Source organism: Dicentrarchus labrax, unplaced genomic scaffold (assembly GCF_905237075.1).
Source record: "Dicentrarchus labrax unplaced genomic scaffold, dlabrax2021, whole genome shotgun sequence".
Taxonomy (NCBI): Eukaryota; Metazoa; Chordata; class Actinopteri; family Moronidae; genus Dicentrarchus; species Dicentrarchus labrax.
This window is the reverse complement of record NW_026136719.1, coordinates 16,100,970-16,119,235: the sequence shown is the minus strand read 5'-3', so window position 1 is coordinate 16,119,235 and position 18,266 is coordinate 16,100,970. Positions and strand designations below refer to the sequence as shown.

Sequence of the window (18,266 nt, the reverse complement as noted above, 5' to 3'; positions counted from 1 at the left end):
CTGTACACACACACACACACACACACACACACACACACAGAAATGCAATGACTGCTTACTGTAATTACAAGCAATTATATGGAGATAATAAAGGTGCCCTACGGTTGCCACCACAAAGAAAAAAAAACAAAAAACAAAAAAAACACCAGTAATATAAGCTGTGTTTTGTTTTAAGTATTAGTGTTTGTGCACATGTCTTACAGGGCCTGTTTTCTCACTGTGTTGTAAACCATGAAGTCACAAAATGAAGATCAACTGTTCAGTGAAAGGTGCTGACTTTACTGCTTTCTCTCTCTCTCTCTCTCTCTCTCTCTCTCTCTCTCTCTCTCTCTCTCTCTCTCTCTCTCTCTCTCTCTCATACACACATACAAACCAAACAAAAATAAAATGCCCAACATTGAAATTATTCTTATATCTTAATTTCTATGGACATTATTATGCCAGATACTGATAGGGATTTTTGCCTTTTCTCATCTTTGTCTAGTTCCCACAAGTAGAATTTTCTCATTATACTGTAACAGACACTTTCTGAGGATGCAGATGTCTACAACTCGCTGCTTCATTGTTCCTGATTTTATTATACCACACTGTTTCCAAGTGTCTGCAGTGGAAAGAGCACAAATTGATGCAACACATTTTGAAAACATCTCGCATTTCAAAAATCTTTTTCTACATTGGCTACTCCCCAGTAAGGGCGAGGGATTGTACATATTAAAAAAAACAACATATCATTAAGTAGTAAAAATAGGCAACAAAATAGGCAAATAAATCTGATTAATAAAATATCACTGCACAGCATTTCTTATAATTATACACTACATGCATGAATGTTGCTTTTGTTTTTCTTCATTGCCAGTCTGAAGCCAGTTTATCTGCAATGACAGCCCCTCCTTTAGTGTGTACAAGCATCGCATGTATTGTGTCAACATGTCAATTATATGTCATGTTATGACACTACAGGATTAAACTATGCAGAATGCCACCACACCGTCTGCTTTGACACCTGTGGCGCCACCTAGTGTCAAAAGAAGGAAGCTGAATGTGGAACAGCCCTTCAGTGTTCAAAGTCTCAAATAAGGGTGTTAAAGTGAATGAAAATGGTTTCAGACATTCATATTTATTGTTAATTCATATCTACAGTACTGATAGGGTTGCTAAAAGCTCCAGTCTCGCCTATGTGGGTTTAAAAGTATTGACGACAAGCTTGTTAGCAGCTTAGAAATCTATGGAAAATAAAGGCTGCAGCAATAAAATGCAGGACAGGCGTCTATAAAAACCTCACAGCGTCAGGAGGAATACAATATTACACAGATACCTCAGAGGATGAAAAGCAGAAGTCGCTTTGACACTGGCCTTGATGCAAAATATAATAAAGCCACTATAAATACAGATCCCTATAAAAATATGAGGAATTAAAGAATGTAACAGTGATCCCTTGGTGAGGAGACAACTTTCTGCCTGCATGAAAGCTTGCCAAAAGAGAAAATCATTACACAAAGACGAGGTGCAAAAGCTCAGATCTTTAGGTTATGGAGTTTAGCTGCAATTGTAACAATTATGGGCAACATCTAAACCCAATGAGGACATACACTGTGACACAGCAGCCTGGCTGTGACACTGCTGCCAAATAGCCAACTGTTTATTTTCCCAGTTGAAGCTCTGACCTTAAAGCCACCTCTCAGCCTCTATCTAACCCCCTGGAGAGACAGATTTCACAGATACTGTAAATGTATGACCAGAGGCTGTGACCCTTTAGTCTGGCATATTCCCAGAAACGTCCCTTTACTCATAAATTATAAAAGGCAAGTGGAATATGTAGGTGTGTGCCAACACTAATCCATCTCCATCTCATTATCACAGTGACAAAAAACTTGCAGATGGCTTTGAGAGCACCTCTGAAATCACTGCGATATATCATCCTAGGTTCAAAGAAATAATGCCCCTGCCTGGGATATGTAGTCTTCATGATGTCATTGTCAGTCTTGGGGGGTACCGACAGAACAAAATCCAATCAGTTTCACACTGTGCACGATATCACACGAAGCATCTAAGGAATTCTAATTAGAGCCAGGAGCTATGAAGCCGGACACAGCAGGAGCTCCAGGCAGGAGTTCCTTTACTTTAGGACACAACCACCTTTGGGAAGCAGTAAAATCACCTCCCCCCTTGAAATCACTTACAAAACATATATCCTGCTACATGGACTGTATAACTTGCCAGAAGAAAGCACTCAAATAGTGGCTGTTCACAGTATTCATCCAAACTGTTATTTAATGATGAGTGGTAGATTCAATATCATTATTACTATATATAGAGTGGGCAGAAACACCCTCTCATTTACCTCACCTCTATCTTCCTTATTAAAAGTGTCAAAATTGTCTCATTAGAGAGATTTTGAAGTTAGTTTTTTCATAAACACAGCTTACCTTACTATACTTTAATCAATTAGAAAACATTAACAACAAGTTAGGTACAAAATACTAGAAATTAATTACCAGTATTAACGAGCCCTTGTCCAAAACTACTGTAGATTTTCATCTAAACGTCACAATATAGTCAGAAAAGGAGAGAAATCTGTTATATTGGCAAATTGACAGTTGTCCACATTATTGTCTTTATTTAAAAAATCAAATCATGTGAATTGTAATGAATTAAATATACATTAGAAACTGAAAGTGTCCAAAATCAAAGAGGAGAAAAGAGTATGACTCAATGAATACAACATGATACACGTTTTCTCATTTTAATACATATGTTTATTGAAAATTAAACTGGACAGGGAAAGAACATGAACTGAGATGTAGTTTTTAGACAGAGGTGACGTTAAAAAAAAAAAAAGAAAAAAAAGAAAAAGCACAGAAGCAACTGACCACAAAGAGTTCTTAATTTGCTGTGATGAGAAGGTTGTAGTATGAATGGCGATGCGAGAGAACAGCAGGTGACTTTTACAAAGGATCAGAGTCTCAGACATTTGTCTTTTTTTGGGAAAGGTTGATCTTGTCACCGAGGCTCAAGGCCATCCCCTGTGAAATGAAGGAGAGAAGACTTATTGGAACTGACTTGAATATTAACAGACATGATACATGCTGGAGCATTAAGTTTTAGTAAAATAGGTACATTATGTATGTTACTTCATACAGTCACTTTCCTTCATCTTTTCAGTTAAATTCTTTTAATAAAAAAGGTATTAAACTGTTATCCTTCCAAAAAGATGAATTCATTGCACTTCTTTATCGCAAATAAATCCAACAAAATCTTTACTTTCTCAGATGTATAAGGGTTCATGTTGCAGCTGCTGTTACCCACCTGACTTTTGGCTCTAATGCGTATGTGTCCGTTGACAGGTGCGTCGGGACCCAGGTGGATGGGCTTCTCGATGCTGACATTAGCCAGGGCATCTTCTCCAAAGATAGAACGAGCGTAAAGGTTGGCAGCCATGAATCCGCAGAAGCCAGACAGTGCCTGGTTTGTAAGACGAGAAGGAAAAAGTTGAGAATATTGCAACAACAGTGTGAACACACTTCATCATATATGATTGGCTTGGTGATGACGTATGCTAGGTTACATACATATAGTCATGAGTAGACAATGTAGTAGGGACTACTACAAAAGCCACTAACAAAAGTTTGAATTGCATATTTAATTTATTTTTGAGTCCTGCCAGCTTTAAACCCTCATTTACTGTCTTTGCTCTGCTGTTTGTAGCATTTCATACCGACCTTCTCAGGAGTCAGACACTTCATGTTGGTGGACTTCAGGATATGCTGGAGATAATCATTCAGATCGGTGATGTTGGTGTTCACTGTCACCTACAACAGAGAAAGGACCAAGTTCAATGTTTTTTTACATTTTCAAAAACATTCTTATGGATTTGTTAAATGGAAGATCAGTGTGTTCCCTTAAAAAAGGAAGTTGAGAAAACACAAACAACAAACTTACCTTATTTTCCCACTCAAACTCAGCCCACATCTGTCTGAATTCTGCATCAGTGCAGGAAGCTGGCTGGATGTAGTCCATGATGTCAATGTGGATGTCACTGAGGACAACGCAATTTCTGTCACTAGCAGCCCCCGACACATCGTAGACTGGGAAGAAAAAATCAAACATCCCCACAAATGAGAAAACATGCTCTGCTTATAAAGAGCAACACAAACACAACATGAGTTGGATTTTAATGTTAAGTGGACACAAACTTATTCTCTTACCAATGTTGCCAAATATAATGCCATTCTCAGTAGACGCAACCTTGACATTGGCCTTGATGTTAGCAAAATCGTGAGGGGCCAAGGTTAGAGGCGAAGGCTTCTCAACCAACTTGAGATCACCTGTAGGATGGATAGAGTTAGTGAAATGCGTACATAGTTCAAGGTATCAACACAAATGTGACCGGCTAGAATCAGCGTTACTAGAGAAGAGAACTGGTACATAGTTTGTCCAGTGAGGCGGAAAATAAACTCACCTAAAGTGGCCAGCTCAAGGGTGCAATTCTGGAGAGTATCGCTGGTTTGGTTGACGACCAGCACGTCCAACACAATGTCATACTGGTTGACGTGAACATAAGCTTCAGCATACACTGGGTCTGAGAAGCCTGTCAGCTGGGTTACCTACAGTGGACAAAAATGAATAGCATTTAGTTATACAATTAAATACAGAGCAGCACAGCAGCAGGGTGAAAAAGAAAAACATGTCTTGTGGCTGTGTGTCCTTGTATGAAAACACAATTGTTCCCTGAAGCCAAATAAAAATGAAACAAAACTAAATAACACTAAATAGGTCAAATTCCACAGCTAAATAGCAAACTACTTTCCCACTGTGAAACAAAACAAACTTCATCCTCTGAGGCTAATGTCACACTAAGGTCTTAAAATATTTATGAATTATAATTGCAACACTGAATGGGCACATTTTATATATATAGATATCAAAAAATAAAAATAATTAAAAATCCATTTAATCTCAAAGCAGAAGTAATATTTATAGTGCAAAATTAGTCTCCCACAGGATTGTTTTTCTCAAAGTAATTTCCAGTTCTCTTGTATGGTAACATTTGTGCAGGACTTGTGGTTTACCTTGTTGAGTTTTGAAGCCAGGGGATCAGCGGCCTCTTTCCTCTGGGTGTTTCCCATAGCAGCCAGCAGACTGAGCTGGAACTGGTCTTCCTTCGAAGTCATCTCGTTTTTGGCTGTCAGCTGCATGAAGGAGATTGGGTCGTCTGCCTGCACTGTTACATTACGCTTCTCTGATTCTTTCTGTGGTCAAAATAGGAAACACATATGGTTATTTTTCAGTGGATAATGCATGGTTAACACAAAGTAACTCAATTAAATCAAGTAACATTCAGAGCCAAGAGTGGCTGTTGGGCAGAATGAACACAAAAACTGCAGTGACAGTGTTCCTGTCAAGAGAAACCAGGTCCCTTATTTATTAATGTTGCATAAGGTCATAAATTCTTCAGTCAAAACTTACTTGGGTTATAAACAGCCACCACATGTTCTACAGACATAAATGTGCATTAGCAATGTTAATAAATGAGGACTGGGTATCTAACACCAAAGATTTGTTTGCTTCCTCTTCTTGTGATGATGCTTCAGCCGTTCCCCTATTGTCGGGAGGTTAAGTATTGAGTTCAGCCCTCTGAGTCAACGCTCATTACCTTCTGTGACAGCTTCTCTTCCTCCAGTCTGACAGTCAGCATATGTGACAGGGATTTGCGGCACTCCTTGTTGAAAATGTCATTCATAAGCGGTGAGCACTCTGACAGGACCTTGAGGCACAGCGAGATGCGGTCCACATCATCGTCTGTAATTGGCTTCTTGGGCAGTGAGGACTTGCCAAGGTGCAGCACAGTGACCATGATCAGCATAGACTCTGCAACAAAGGACTGGGATGGACAGAAAGACAGCAGGGATTAGAGGAAAATGCAGTTGGTTTGATGATTGTTTTACTAGGGTGTTACCTTTCAGGAAACTGACGAGAGGACAACTTACATTTTGTTTCTTTTTGTCTTGAACAATAGCAACATAGCGCAAGGCCACTTTGGTCAGTGTTGTGGCCAGGGAAGCAGCTACATAGAAGTCTCCATCCATCAGGAAGCCTCTGAGTGGAGGTCTGGAACAACAAAATGAGAGTTTATTGGAAGTGAGCAGGGTGGAAGGATTACCAAACTCCATACAATCATTGGAATATTACAGGTAAATAACGATATCCCCCAACAATATACAATTTCTTACCTATCCTCTTCTTTCTTTGAGGGCCTGGAGGAGCTGAGGGCACTCTGTGTCACATAGGTGCCCATCTCTGTCACCAGCTTCTGGGCTGGAGCTGCACTCACTTCGTCCTCTGCTTTCACCTCTCCCGTCTCTTTCTTTATCTCATTTTCTACAATCGGGATCTGTGCAAGCAAGAGACAGATGTCAGATATTTGCGACAGTTTAAGTTAAGTTGGGACTTTCAGGTAAGCTTGTGTTACACTAAATTCCGACAATAATGGACAACATACCTCTCCCAAGGACCTGCGTACTTCTGTCATCACACTCTGGATGTCCTCTTTGGTGCTGCAATATTCTCCCAGGATCCACAACGCTCCCCTGTAGATCCTGAAATATGACAAAGTTGACAAAGGTAATTTAAATTCACTGTGCTACATACTCCTGTGTTGATGTACTTTCCAGCCCTGATGACAAAACTCAGTAAAGCCTATTAAAATCAGACCATTCATTCTTCATGTAATCCGCTGCTAAAACTAAGACTTAGTACATTTTCCATCGTCTTGTTTCCATGTTTATCTCAATCAAACAGGCTGACCCAAATTTGACCAGCTATAACCGCTGGGCAAGAGACAACAACCAAGAAATTGCACAATTTTCCCCCTCAATGTGCTAATAAAGCCTTACTTGACAGTTTTGATGGCATGGAAGACTTCCAGCATCTTTTCGATGACAAGGGGTCTCAAGTTGTCAAATCTCTGAATGGCCTCTCGTACAAACTCCAACACATCAGCAGCTGCTGCCTCATTAGTGTCACTTAGGAATTCCATCAGCTGTAAATCATATCAGCACATAAAAAAAGTCTATGAAATACAACACATTTCAAGAGCATCTTCTTTTTGATGTGCTTAAATAATAGAAAACTCACCACAGGTATGACATTAGCGGCCATGTCAGGGAAGCGCACACTGCAAGAGTGGAGAGTGCGTACCAACAGCTGCCTGTACTTATCAGTATCTTCATGTTCTGTTACGTTGTTCGTCTTGATCACCTCTTTCTTCAAAACAATCACCAACTGGAGAACAAATACATGTCACTATATTTGCAGTATATTCCCTTTTTCCTCCGTGTCCATGCGTGGATATGAAAACAACCACATAAACGTGGATATGCTGTGCCTGCCACTGACCTCTTCCACATTGCGAGATGAAACAAGGTCCAGTGCCAGCTGCAAAGTCTTCTTTCGGACTTCCAGGTCAGGAGTGCTGAGAACACGCAGGATGTCCATAACAAGGTCCTGGATAAAAATAGCAGCCAAAATATGTCTTAACACAGCTGATATTAAAACTACATTTGCCAGATTCTGATATCTTTTTCCTTTTTCTGTTGCTTTGGTCTCATTAAACTGTACAAAATAAAACTCGATTTTGTATAGCTTCTTAAAGATTTTGTGATGGTCTCATAACAAATAATAATCATAAATAAAAGTTGTTGTTTTTTTTTCAATTAAGAATAATTTTGAGATAGAATAGTAGAAAGCGGTCCTGTATGTAACATTCAGGAGCCACTATTGACAGAAATACAATATATGTTTTCATTAGTGTATAATGACCTGAAAATAAGAATGGGTTTTGGTTTGCTTACAATAAGCCGTTTTATCTACAGATGAAGCCAGTCCTCTTTCATAGACTGTGCCACCATAGTTTCTCCAACACACTTGGTTAATGCAAGCAGTTTCAGCTGATTGCCATCTGCAACTTCCCCACTAGATGCCACTAAATTCCACAAACTGTTCCTTTAACAAGACACTACATTTTATTAAACTGCTGCAAAAAACTAACCACACGCAATTCAGCTTACCTGGAGTACTCTCTCGTGAGTAGGATGCTCCTTCAGTTCAATCAGACGATCAAGCACAATCAGCTTAACATTGTTGTCGCTCTCCTTGATAATCAAGTCAATGTAGCACTGGGCAGCAGCCTGGAGTCCAACAAAAGACACAATGCATAAGAGACTGTAACTACACCAAAGACATAACTGCTGCTGGATCAAGTGTAGTACAATATTAGTATCGTATAAATTGTATGAGACATACAGGAGATCATAGTAAAAACTTGGTGATGTACCTTAATGGCTGTGGGGGCACTGGAAAGAGTTACAAGAGTGCCAGCAGCCTCATACTTAACAGCTGGACTGGAGGACTGCAGCAGGTTGTAGATGCAACGGATAAACCGGGCACGCTCAGAGGGGTTAGCATGGCAAACCTAATACACAAAGAACAAAAAGAGCGAAAGCTCAGGCACCTCTGGTAGTAGGCTGTTGTGCTATAAAGCTTAAATAAGACAAACTAAGGCCTTGACTCACTTTGTAAATCAGCTCCACAATGACCAGCTGGAGGATGTCGCCGAAAGTGTGAACTTGGTCAATACATGTGCTGAGGTAATCCAGAGCTCGGTCCTGGAAGATGTGAATTACATGATAGTTAGTTAGGCCTTTAAGATAGATGCTGTTGGTCTAGTGGCTACAGAAGAAACAATAAGAAAAAGGACAATATGCTACGTACCTGATCTGCATGAATCAGCATCATGAAAGCATTTCTCTTACAGCTGGCATCTTTCTCATTGACAAGAAAATCATGGATCAGCTCTGGAGCATCTGGGATGAGATGTTCGAAGTTCCTAAAACAAATAAACACCATCAGTTGCTTATTGTTCACTAATGAATGAAGAACAAAATATGTATATATGGAAGTGCGACTGAACAGTTTGTACCTGTAGATGGTGTAAATGGCCAGGACAGCGTTGCGGCGCACATAACTGTGACGGTGCTCCAGGCAGGCCCGGATCGCTGGCATGAGAGGCTCAAGCAACTCAGACTCCTTCAGCTTGCACAGGAAGCGCAGAGTGGAGCCACGGATGAACTCGTTGGGATGCTGCAGGTCCTGAAATTGAAAGAAAGATTTCACATGAGGATTGTTGAAAGATGTAAAAAAAAAAAAAAAAAAAAAAATGAAACCAACATATTCTAGCCAATACAATAGTTAGACTTATTACATTGAAAATGAATAAGCACAAAATTCAGCCTTTGGAGCAGAAATTAGTGGAGGTTTACTGGATATGATGTGGATTCAGCAGTCACACAAGCCAAACTGGTGTTCAGCCATAATCTTAGATGCATGTGCTTCTTATCATATCCTATGACCAATTGAATATACATAAATAATCCATAAATTATCACAATTTATCACAACCATGAGTGTGTCAATTAGCTCACCTTTCTGTAGGCGTCGCAGACCAGGATCATCTCCTGAAGCAGCTTGCCATCTGGGGTTGTTTTGGGAACAATCTCCCAGAAAACCAGCAGTAGCTTTTTGATAGTGTGGTCTTGAAGTGGCAGCACAAAGCGGATTATGGTCATCAGCAGTCCTGGCAACTTCTCGCCATTCAGGATCATGATGATGACTTTCTTCAGGGCTTCAGTCTTTGCCTTGATCTCCCCCTTTTCTGTAGAAAAAAAAATATTTTTTTTTAATTATTACTGTGAATGTGATCAGCATGGCCTCAAAGATTTTTATGGTTCTTCACCTTAAACTTTTCAGAAAGAATTTGTTTTTGTATTTTGTTTTTTTTCACTGAGAATATGAGGTGATTTATATTTTGATTAGCATTTATCACTTTAGTCATTTGTCAAGTAAAACAAACATAGGTTACAGCTTTTCTGGATAACCCACAGAGCTCACTGTTAACAGTTTCCATTGGAACTACTTTATACTGAAGGAATAATCCCAATGAAAACTGTGAGGTGGATGGATAATCAAGAGTAACCAAAGACATTTTGCTTTTGATCAAACAGGCCTGCCCCCACCGCTAAAAAAAATCCTAGAGGAAACTGTTTTAACTATTTTTTAAATGCTCTGAGCACCACATATTAAATTCCAATCACTTCCACTATATTGTCGCAAGTTAACATCAAGATTAGTTACCTAGATCAGCTTTTAGGCTGACTTCAGAAGGAGGCTCTGAATCAGATGTAACATTGATCAGAGTGTAACAAACGTTCTCTGCAGCCGTCATTTTGCTGCTGGGCTTGTATCCGTCTAGAAGAATCCCAATGAATGACGCTCACTGTAATACCTGAGTGAATGAATGAGACAAAAACTGAAGATTCAGTACATGTTGGAGAAAACACACAAGTACAAATACAAGTGAAGGAAATGTGGGATATAACTACAAAGACGTTCACATCGACATAAACAAGATAAACCAGCATCATGTGCATAAAACCGAATACAGCCCTGCAGTGTCGTATTTCATTTCCTTTGCAGCAGCCGAAGAGGGCATGTCAAACTGTCATAAAATGAGGCCGGACAACTCTTATTAAGAGCATTTATCATCCAGGTATCAATCAGGGGGCTTACTATTACTGGAAAACTCTCACTTCGACTATAGCTAACTGAATCTACAAAGCATGATTTACCAAATATAACCAGTTCCTGTTTACTGGAATTAAACTGCAAAGTCTGTAGCACATTTGCCCATTGTTGATCACTGTTGCCTCACAGCACAAAGGTCCTTCCAGATCTTTCCACAGTGCCTTAGAAGAAATGTATATCAGATAAACTGGAAACTCTAAGAAGTTGTAAATGTGTTTGTTTATATTTATCTGTTAGTGTTCTGCTGTGCCATACACCTGCGACGGTCCTGGGTGATTGTCTGCCTTACAAAATGTTGTGAGCCATTATAAACTTGCTGCCTACAAAGTGACTACTTAAAGTGAAGAGGTATTTGTTGTGAGGTGAGGTGTGCAAGCACATAAACTATTTGAGAAACCAAATATAGCACAATGTGACAAATTCTGGCTTTTGCGCACAACATAGTATATAGTATAGTATATTTAAAGAAAAGCTGACGGTGCCATATAGAGTAGCTCTTTCTTTAAATAAAAGTGTAAATGTTAGTGCTTTAGAAAAGATATTCATGACTACAACTCAGCAGTAGGTATTGTTTGTGTCAACAGTTTAACTTTAGGCATGAAACAGCAGCATCTAAACATGAAACTTAACTTGAATTACTAGTTTAAAAGTTCCTTAACTCAGAGGATAAGTTCACAAATGTTCAAGCCTCCTGTACATACTGGCCATTTAAAGATTGATTCATAACATGCTTCCAGTGGAAGTAATGTAGGACAAAATCCACAGTTCACAATCGGTACAAGTGGGCATCTTCAAGGAGGTCTCCCCAGATAGTACTTCCATGTTGAGCTGTGACAGAAGAATAATAACATACAAAGGGAATTTTGTAATTCTGTAACTGAGGACGATACTTACTTGATTTGCTTAACTCATACTACTATTTATGCCCTAAATTAAGACTGTGAACTTAGTCCACCATCACTGACATTGGAAAAGCACATTAGAAAAGGGACCTCTTAATGGCCAGTATTAACAGGATGAATGATTAGGACAACAAGAACCTGTTTCAATGTACATATGGGCTGCTGACTATTGTTTTAAACAAACTTACACCCTATCCTATCCTAATAAGGCCCTTAACGTAATACAGAGCATATTGCTTTAAAGCCACTAAAAATATTATCTGATATTCAGAACACAAATTTAAGGTCTTAACACCAATTCCATCTCGAAATGTCGTCTGGCAACTGGGCATTATCTTGGTAGCAGTGACCACCACAACAGCAATGAATTTAAAATACAAGCTGGTGAGTAGATCACCTGTAAGCCCAGACAATACTGACAGGTGTGTGTAAAAAGATAATTACAGGGATTTTATAACAGAAAAAAATACTTTACAATTATGAGGAGAAGTAGATTGCATGGCCACTTTATTTGACCAAAAAAAAACCAGTATAGTGTATCACGACTCTAGTTAAAACAAAAAGAGGAGCTCAATTACTGCTGAACTCTCTTTGTAGAGACAACTAAACACCAAGAGCTCACGTTTACAAAGGTTCCGACATCTTCTGCTGCTTTTGACTGTAAACTACACTGCTACCTTCACAAGCTGTCATTGTGACAGCAAAAAGCAGCTCAAGTTTCTGTGTTAGGTTGGGCAAATGAAACAAGTGAAGAGAAGAGTGACACGCAGCGTTATCGGTGGAGCTAACTAACTACTGGTAACAGCGTTAATGGCGTCAACGCAGCGTTAGCACCAACACTCGTACAGCAACACCTCAATAAAACCCCCAATAATAGCGCAAAACATCAGTTAGCTGGTCGACTATTCAATTTGGTTTGATGAGTCAAGTTCATACATGTGAGAAACTGCTAAGTAGCGAAACGTAAGCTACCGCCAGCTTAGCTCCTGTCCAGGCTAGCAATGAAATGGAGGACGTTAACGTAAGCTAGCGGTCTTCAGCTGCCGCGGGTCAGAAAACAAACATCAGTCGTGTTGGTTAAAATGAAGTTACATTACCTAACTGCACGACTGTTACCCTCCGAAGTGGCCCTCGATGTCCAGTTTTGGATATTTACATCTGTAAAGATTCCCAGAAGCTCCCTTTGGCGAGCTGTCTCTGCGGCTCTCCTCTACTTCCTAGTGACGTGGAAGATTGCTTTCTGAGCCACATCACTGCTACGGTGCGCCGGAAGGTTCAAACACCACACGACAACGACGGGGGTGAGCCCAAATATCTCTCTGCATTCAATCGCAGACTTGAGGAAAATGTGTTATTGTTACATGTGGGACTTTGAATGTTGTAGGACACAAATGTGAAGAACCTTGATCACCATGTTTCCAATGTGACCCTGATACAGCACTTGATTTTACTTCACTTTCATATTAAAAAATGAAGATTATTTCTGATGAATTATGAAGAGGGATCATTGCAGCATGTATTGATTGTAAACATTTTAATAAAGAGACAAAATAGCAGTTCAGTATTTGGTATTAAGAAGTTGTTGTTTGTTGTTGTGTCCAACATTTAAGGTTCAACTTCCACTTCAATCAGACTTGGCCCCTGCATCATAAACAAATATTTAAAATATAACGCAAAAACCCTCCACACAGGACTATACTGAACTAAAACTGAGTTACTTTAATGCTTCAGTATAGATAGTACAGTCATACAATCATTAGTGACACAGTGGATGCACTGAACCTAAATAAACATTTGTCTTAAAGAGAATGTATTCAAATATTTTATTCAGTCATCATCTTCCACTCTTTACTTGACCAATATACAGCAATGCAACAACCCACAGGCCCCCTATGCAAACAGCATAAATATCACTGGAATATTTAGTTTTTCTGAATACTTAGCTTCAGGTAAACCTGCTTTTTTACTTTATTATATCCAGTTTACCATTAATGGGAGGAGAAGAATGAAAGTGGTAATAGGAAATGAGATGTCAAAAACCTGTGAAGAAAGCAGGTAAAGAGGAAGAGAAAATGAAAATATGTTGAGAAGAAAGAAGTGAAGAATAGAGGAGTAAAGCAGAGCAGAGGTAAATGTAAGATATGCATTTAAGAATGAAGGAAACTGGAAGAAAAGAGAGCAGATCAAATTAGTAATTTAATCATGTTTTATTTATATATTTACTCATACATGTATAAATACACATTTATAATTTGAGTAGACGTTCTTCTGTTGATCTAATATTAAATTCAGTGCATTGAAGAACACATGTTCATGTGCTTGGCATTGTTGGGGATGTTTGATTTGCAGATTATTATAGCAGACACTCACAGTTTGGTTTCAGCACAGAATAACAACAATGGCTTTTTACGCTAAATTCCTACTCTAACTGTGTTATGTAACCTAAGATCAATACCATCAGACAATGTTTGCCTCCTTTCAGGTGGCAGGAGTGAAAATGACTCAAAGAGAAACGCGTATGAATACTTAATATCTTTAATTCAAAGGGTTTAAAGTCTTGTTGTTGTTGTTGTTGTTGTATCGTGCTAATGTCAACAAACTATCTTACATTTAGCCAACAGGCAAGCTACAGCATCAACAGTGGCTTTGTGCATAATTTGTCTCGCCAAAGAAAGATATTATTCTATATATATATACATATATATATATATTTACCTTACAGTGCTCGGCGGTTAAAGCCGGGGGTGTTATTGTGATTAGTTTAATCGACAATCATCTACTTCACCGAGCTCAGGGCAGGCGAACCAAACGATCCCAGAGCGGCGGCACGATGCAGCGACACACAGTGGCGACCAGGTGGCGACACTTTGACCAAAAAACACCCATTAATTATAAAATGGTAAAATATTACTTTAATTATACTATGGCTAAGAAGCGTTTAAAACTGACATAGGAACAAACTCTGGAACAATTTGCCCAATTTTTTGTTTTTATTTGATCTCGTTTGTTTTGTTTGTGGATTGTGAAATCAAGTCTAAACACACACACACACACACACACACACACACACACACACACACATTTAAAATGGCTTTTTTTGTGGCTTTTACTGCCCTAATTGATAGTGACAGGAAAAGGAGGAGACAGATAGGGGTTGATACACAGATAAGGAGCAGAGGTCGGAGTCGAACCCGTGCCTTCCGCATCAAAGCCTCGACATAAAGGCGCCAGCTCTACTACATAAGCTATCAAGACGTCCCACAACACATTTAAAAATTAATAATTACCCTAATAAATAAATGAATGCTGCAACTAACCAACAGATGAGGAGGAGTGTCCCATAAAACTAGAGGGTAAAACTATTCCTAGAAATGTAATTCAGTGATATTTTTCTTTATTAACTGAGAACTTTTGAGGAAAAAATAAAAGGTCTCCTCATTAACTGCAGTCTCAGAGTATATTGATTATATTACATTAGTGATGCAGCTCAGGATTGGTTCAGCGCTTTCCACATTACAAAAGCCCCCATCCCGAGGTCCAAGTTGTGGCCTCTAGGCGGCGACAGAGAGCCCCATTTCTGTAAAAACAACATCTCACCTTCTTTCTTTAGTCCAAGTGCTGGAGCACGTTTGAGTGACCATGGAGTGCATTTGCTGTCATGTAGTTCGGCGTTAATACGGCGTGAATATTAGAAGAGGGGAGGTTTTTTTTTTTTTTTTTTTTTCCTCCTCTCTCCCCCTCCACTCCCCCCACCCCCCCACCCCAAAAAAAAAAAAAAAAAAAAAAAAAGCAGCGAGGATACGAGGAGCATACAGTCGAGCCATGGCTGCACGGGAGGAAGGAGACGTTTTGCACAGTAAAATAAAGCACCACGACGGAGCTGGAAGTGTAAACAGCTCAGAGGGCTTCAGGAACGGCTATGTGAAGAGCTGCGTCACCCCTCTCAAACAGGACCATCAGAGGGGGTTTTTGTTCAACGTGTGCAGGTTTTGCAACGAAGACGTACTTAATTCAAAATTGTTAAAGGTCTCTGCCCTGTACGTCGGCGCGTTTGTGATCTTCGCGGTTTCTTTTCTCATTTCTAGGAGCTTGCAAAGTGACTCGCTTTGGGATTTGCGGACTTTTCTGTCGGGCTTCTCCCAGTCCATCAGTCCTCTGTTCAGCATAGGATGTGCTTTCTTCTTTCTAACATTTTACCTGAGGAGGAAAAAGAAGGAGAGCAGCAAATGTTGGCTCGTGTCACTGCCAGCATCGTGTTACCTCGGGGATTTTTTGGTTTTGCGGTTTTTGCAATGGGGAGAGGACCAACACCAGATGCAAATGGTGGGCAGGTTGTTATTCGTGTTGGGATGTGTGGGTCTGCTCACCCTGATCCCCACTCTCAAACTCAAACACAGTGTTCTTATACTGGTTTTCGCCAGCGTTGTGTGGCTTGTTTCTTTCACAAGTTTGAGCGGTCTGCCCGCACTGCTCAGACCGCTCTTCGCCTGCTTTGCGGGGGTTTCTGGATCCCTGCTGGGGCTCTGCTTTGACCGCTACTACCCGTCGAGGGAAGCGCCGAGTGGGATTTCCACCGCGGAGGAAAAGGTCCCTGTGATCAGACCTAGGAGACGGTCCAGTTGTGTTTCACTGGGGGAAACGTCGACCAGCTATTATGGCAGTTGTAAAATGCCTCGCAGACCTTCGTTGCCCTGTATATCCAGAGAACAGGTAGGTCCCAGTCAGTCTGTTGTTATAGTTCATAAAGTAGGCCCACTGATCATCCACAGCTGCCCCGAGTACACACATGTGCATCAGAGGAGGAAAACACTCGTGAAAAAAACAACACACACACACACACACACACACACACACACACACACACACAAAGCAAATCAGACTACAGAAAAAAAACATCCCCTCTCATTGAACAAAATATGTTCTCCTAATGATCTGTCTAACATCAGATATTTAATAAGTAAATATAAGTATAAGATTATTATATACTGTGCTTTCTGGAAGGCAATCTGACATTATTTTTTGCAGTGTATCATACAGGCCTGTATGTTGTTTATATATATATATATATATATACACAGCAATGGCTTGGTCCCTATTCCCTTTAAAATTAACATTTCAGCATAAAAGCCACACTAAAATGTGTGTTTTATAGCCTATAAACAATAAAATATCAACATTCAACATGCAAGTGTGTGCAGCCTGCTCGCCTGCAACACTTCCTGCCATCATGACACCAGTAATGTTTATCTACATTTTTCCTAGGGAGCATATTCATTTAAAAAGTCCATACGCTACATAAATCAATGAAATGTGAGTGTCCATCTGCATCCTGCAGCCAGAGGAATAACACAACCAGCAGCATAGCAAGTGATGTGGCCTTGGGTTCCATCTGACTGTAGCAGTCAACAAAACAATGGGATGGTGAGCACACGCAGGGATTATTCAGTGTTCACAGTCCACATTCAGTGTGTGTCTTCTTCTTTTCGTTTGCTTGTATACACACGCCTCTACAAGCTGTGTAAAAACCAGTCTGTTTACATACAGTAGCTAACAGGTCCACCTCAAAGTAATGCTCCTCACTACTTTTGCTTTAGTTTAGTAAACCAACACACCTATATCGAGTGGTATCCATTCATAATGAAGACTATCATGTTGCGTACAATATGTTGTGGACAAAAGGAGCTTATGCAAGCTTTTGCTTTAATTTGTATGTAAACAGTGTAGACAAAATGGCAACATTATTGTCAGTATTATCCTTAAACTGTATTTACAAACAACAACAAATGCTGTTTTTTTTTTTTTTGTGGATTCCAAGACATCAGCTCACACGCATTGTTTTTGTGTCCTTCAGGCTTTGTTGGAAATGATAAGAGAACTAAAAATGTATATCCAGCGTGTCTCAGTTGTGCAATTTCCAGCAGTTGTTTTTCACTTCATTGTGTTTTAGGCTATTAGCAGATTAGCAGTCACATTGAGTTAGGCCTTAAACAGTGCATGAAAACTAAAATAGAAAAAACAGGTTGGCTCATTCAGGACCCTGTTTGAATATGAGCACAGGCTATTGTTTGAATTCTACGCCATTACTACGCTTTGATCTGTGTTACTGAAAATTAGTGGGAAGCAGATAATAAAATATGGAGGCTGGGATATTTTTTTAAGCAAGTTTTGTGATGGAGGCCAACCTTTTTAACCTTTTTAAGGATGTTGCGCCAACATTATTTACAGAAAATGTGTGATTTATTAAACAAAAGTATATGAGTATATATGTATACCAATTTGACTCAGTTCACATCCATTGTAGCCCGCAACCTAAAACGTACTTCAGTGATGACATATTCAGAGACTTGAAACTGACTGGTCTTGAGTAAAACTGAATTGCTCCCCCTTTGTGTGCCACAGTTAGTTTTCCAGTCTCTATGTAGGTAGGTGTCTAAAGCATGTGGTACACTCAAAGTACTACACTCACCTACATCATTTTCTGTTAGAAAGTTCAAACAGGACATTACTTACATGAAAAAACATGTATATTTTAATTGGTAATAGTAATTAGCCCGTTATTTGCCTGCTGTGTACAATCACATGAGCATGAATTTAAAGACAGAAATGTGGAAAATGTGTGAAAAGAATAAGAAAAAGTTACGCCAAAGTGGTGAGTAAAATGTATATTGCAGTGCCATCTTATCAGCTGGATATCTGACATCCATCGCAATCTGTACTGAGTGAAAA

General features: G+C 39.6%; 2 protein-coding genes across 3 annotated transcripts in view; one reads left to right on the top strand and one right to left on the bottom strand.

The window, feature by feature from the left end:
• Positions 1 to 2,733: 2,733 nt before the first annotated feature.
• On the bottom strand, positions 2,734 to 12,789 carry copb1 (COPI coat complex subunit beta 1). The gene is made up of 22 exons (XM_051378637.1): positions 12,638 to 12,789; positions 10,189 to 10,339; positions 9,480 to 9,709; positions 8,978 to 9,147; positions 8,770 to 8,884; positions 8,571 to 8,663; positions 8,333 to 8,470; positions 8,067 to 8,186; positions 7,396 to 7,503; positions 7,135 to 7,281; positions 6,894 to 7,039; positions 6,500 to 6,596; positions 6,231 to 6,391; positions 5,988 to 6,108; positions 5,654 to 5,881; positions 5,070 to 5,249; positions 4,460 to 4,604; positions 4,206 to 4,325; positions 3,940 to 4,085; positions 3,720 to 3,809; positions 3,307 to 3,462; positions 2,734 to 3,023 (listed from the first exon to the last, which is right to left on the bottom strand). Exons 2-22 carry the CDS (start codon positions 10,277 to 10,279, stop codon positions 2,964 to 2,966), a joined length of 2,862 nt encoding a protein of 953 aa, XP_051234597.1. The 5' UTR covers positions 10,280 to 10,339; positions 12,638 to 12,789; the 3' UTR covers positions 2,734 to 2,963.
• Positions 12,790 to 15,307: 2,518 nt separating this feature from the next.
• pde3b (phosphodiesterase 3B) overlaps positions 15,308 to 18,266 on the top strand; it is a 43,106-nt gene continuing 40,147 nt past the window's right edge. The window contains exon 1 of one of the 2 annotated variants that reach the window (XM_051378636.1): positions 15,308 to 16,250. In XM_051378636.1, coding sequence (XP_051234596.1) covers positions 15,363 to 16,250 — 888 coding nt within the window. In that variant the 5' untranslated portion in view covers positions 15,308 to 15,362. The remainder of the gene's footprint in view (positions 16,251 to 18,266) is intronic. The other variant, XM_051378634.1, reaches the window with a different exon arrangement.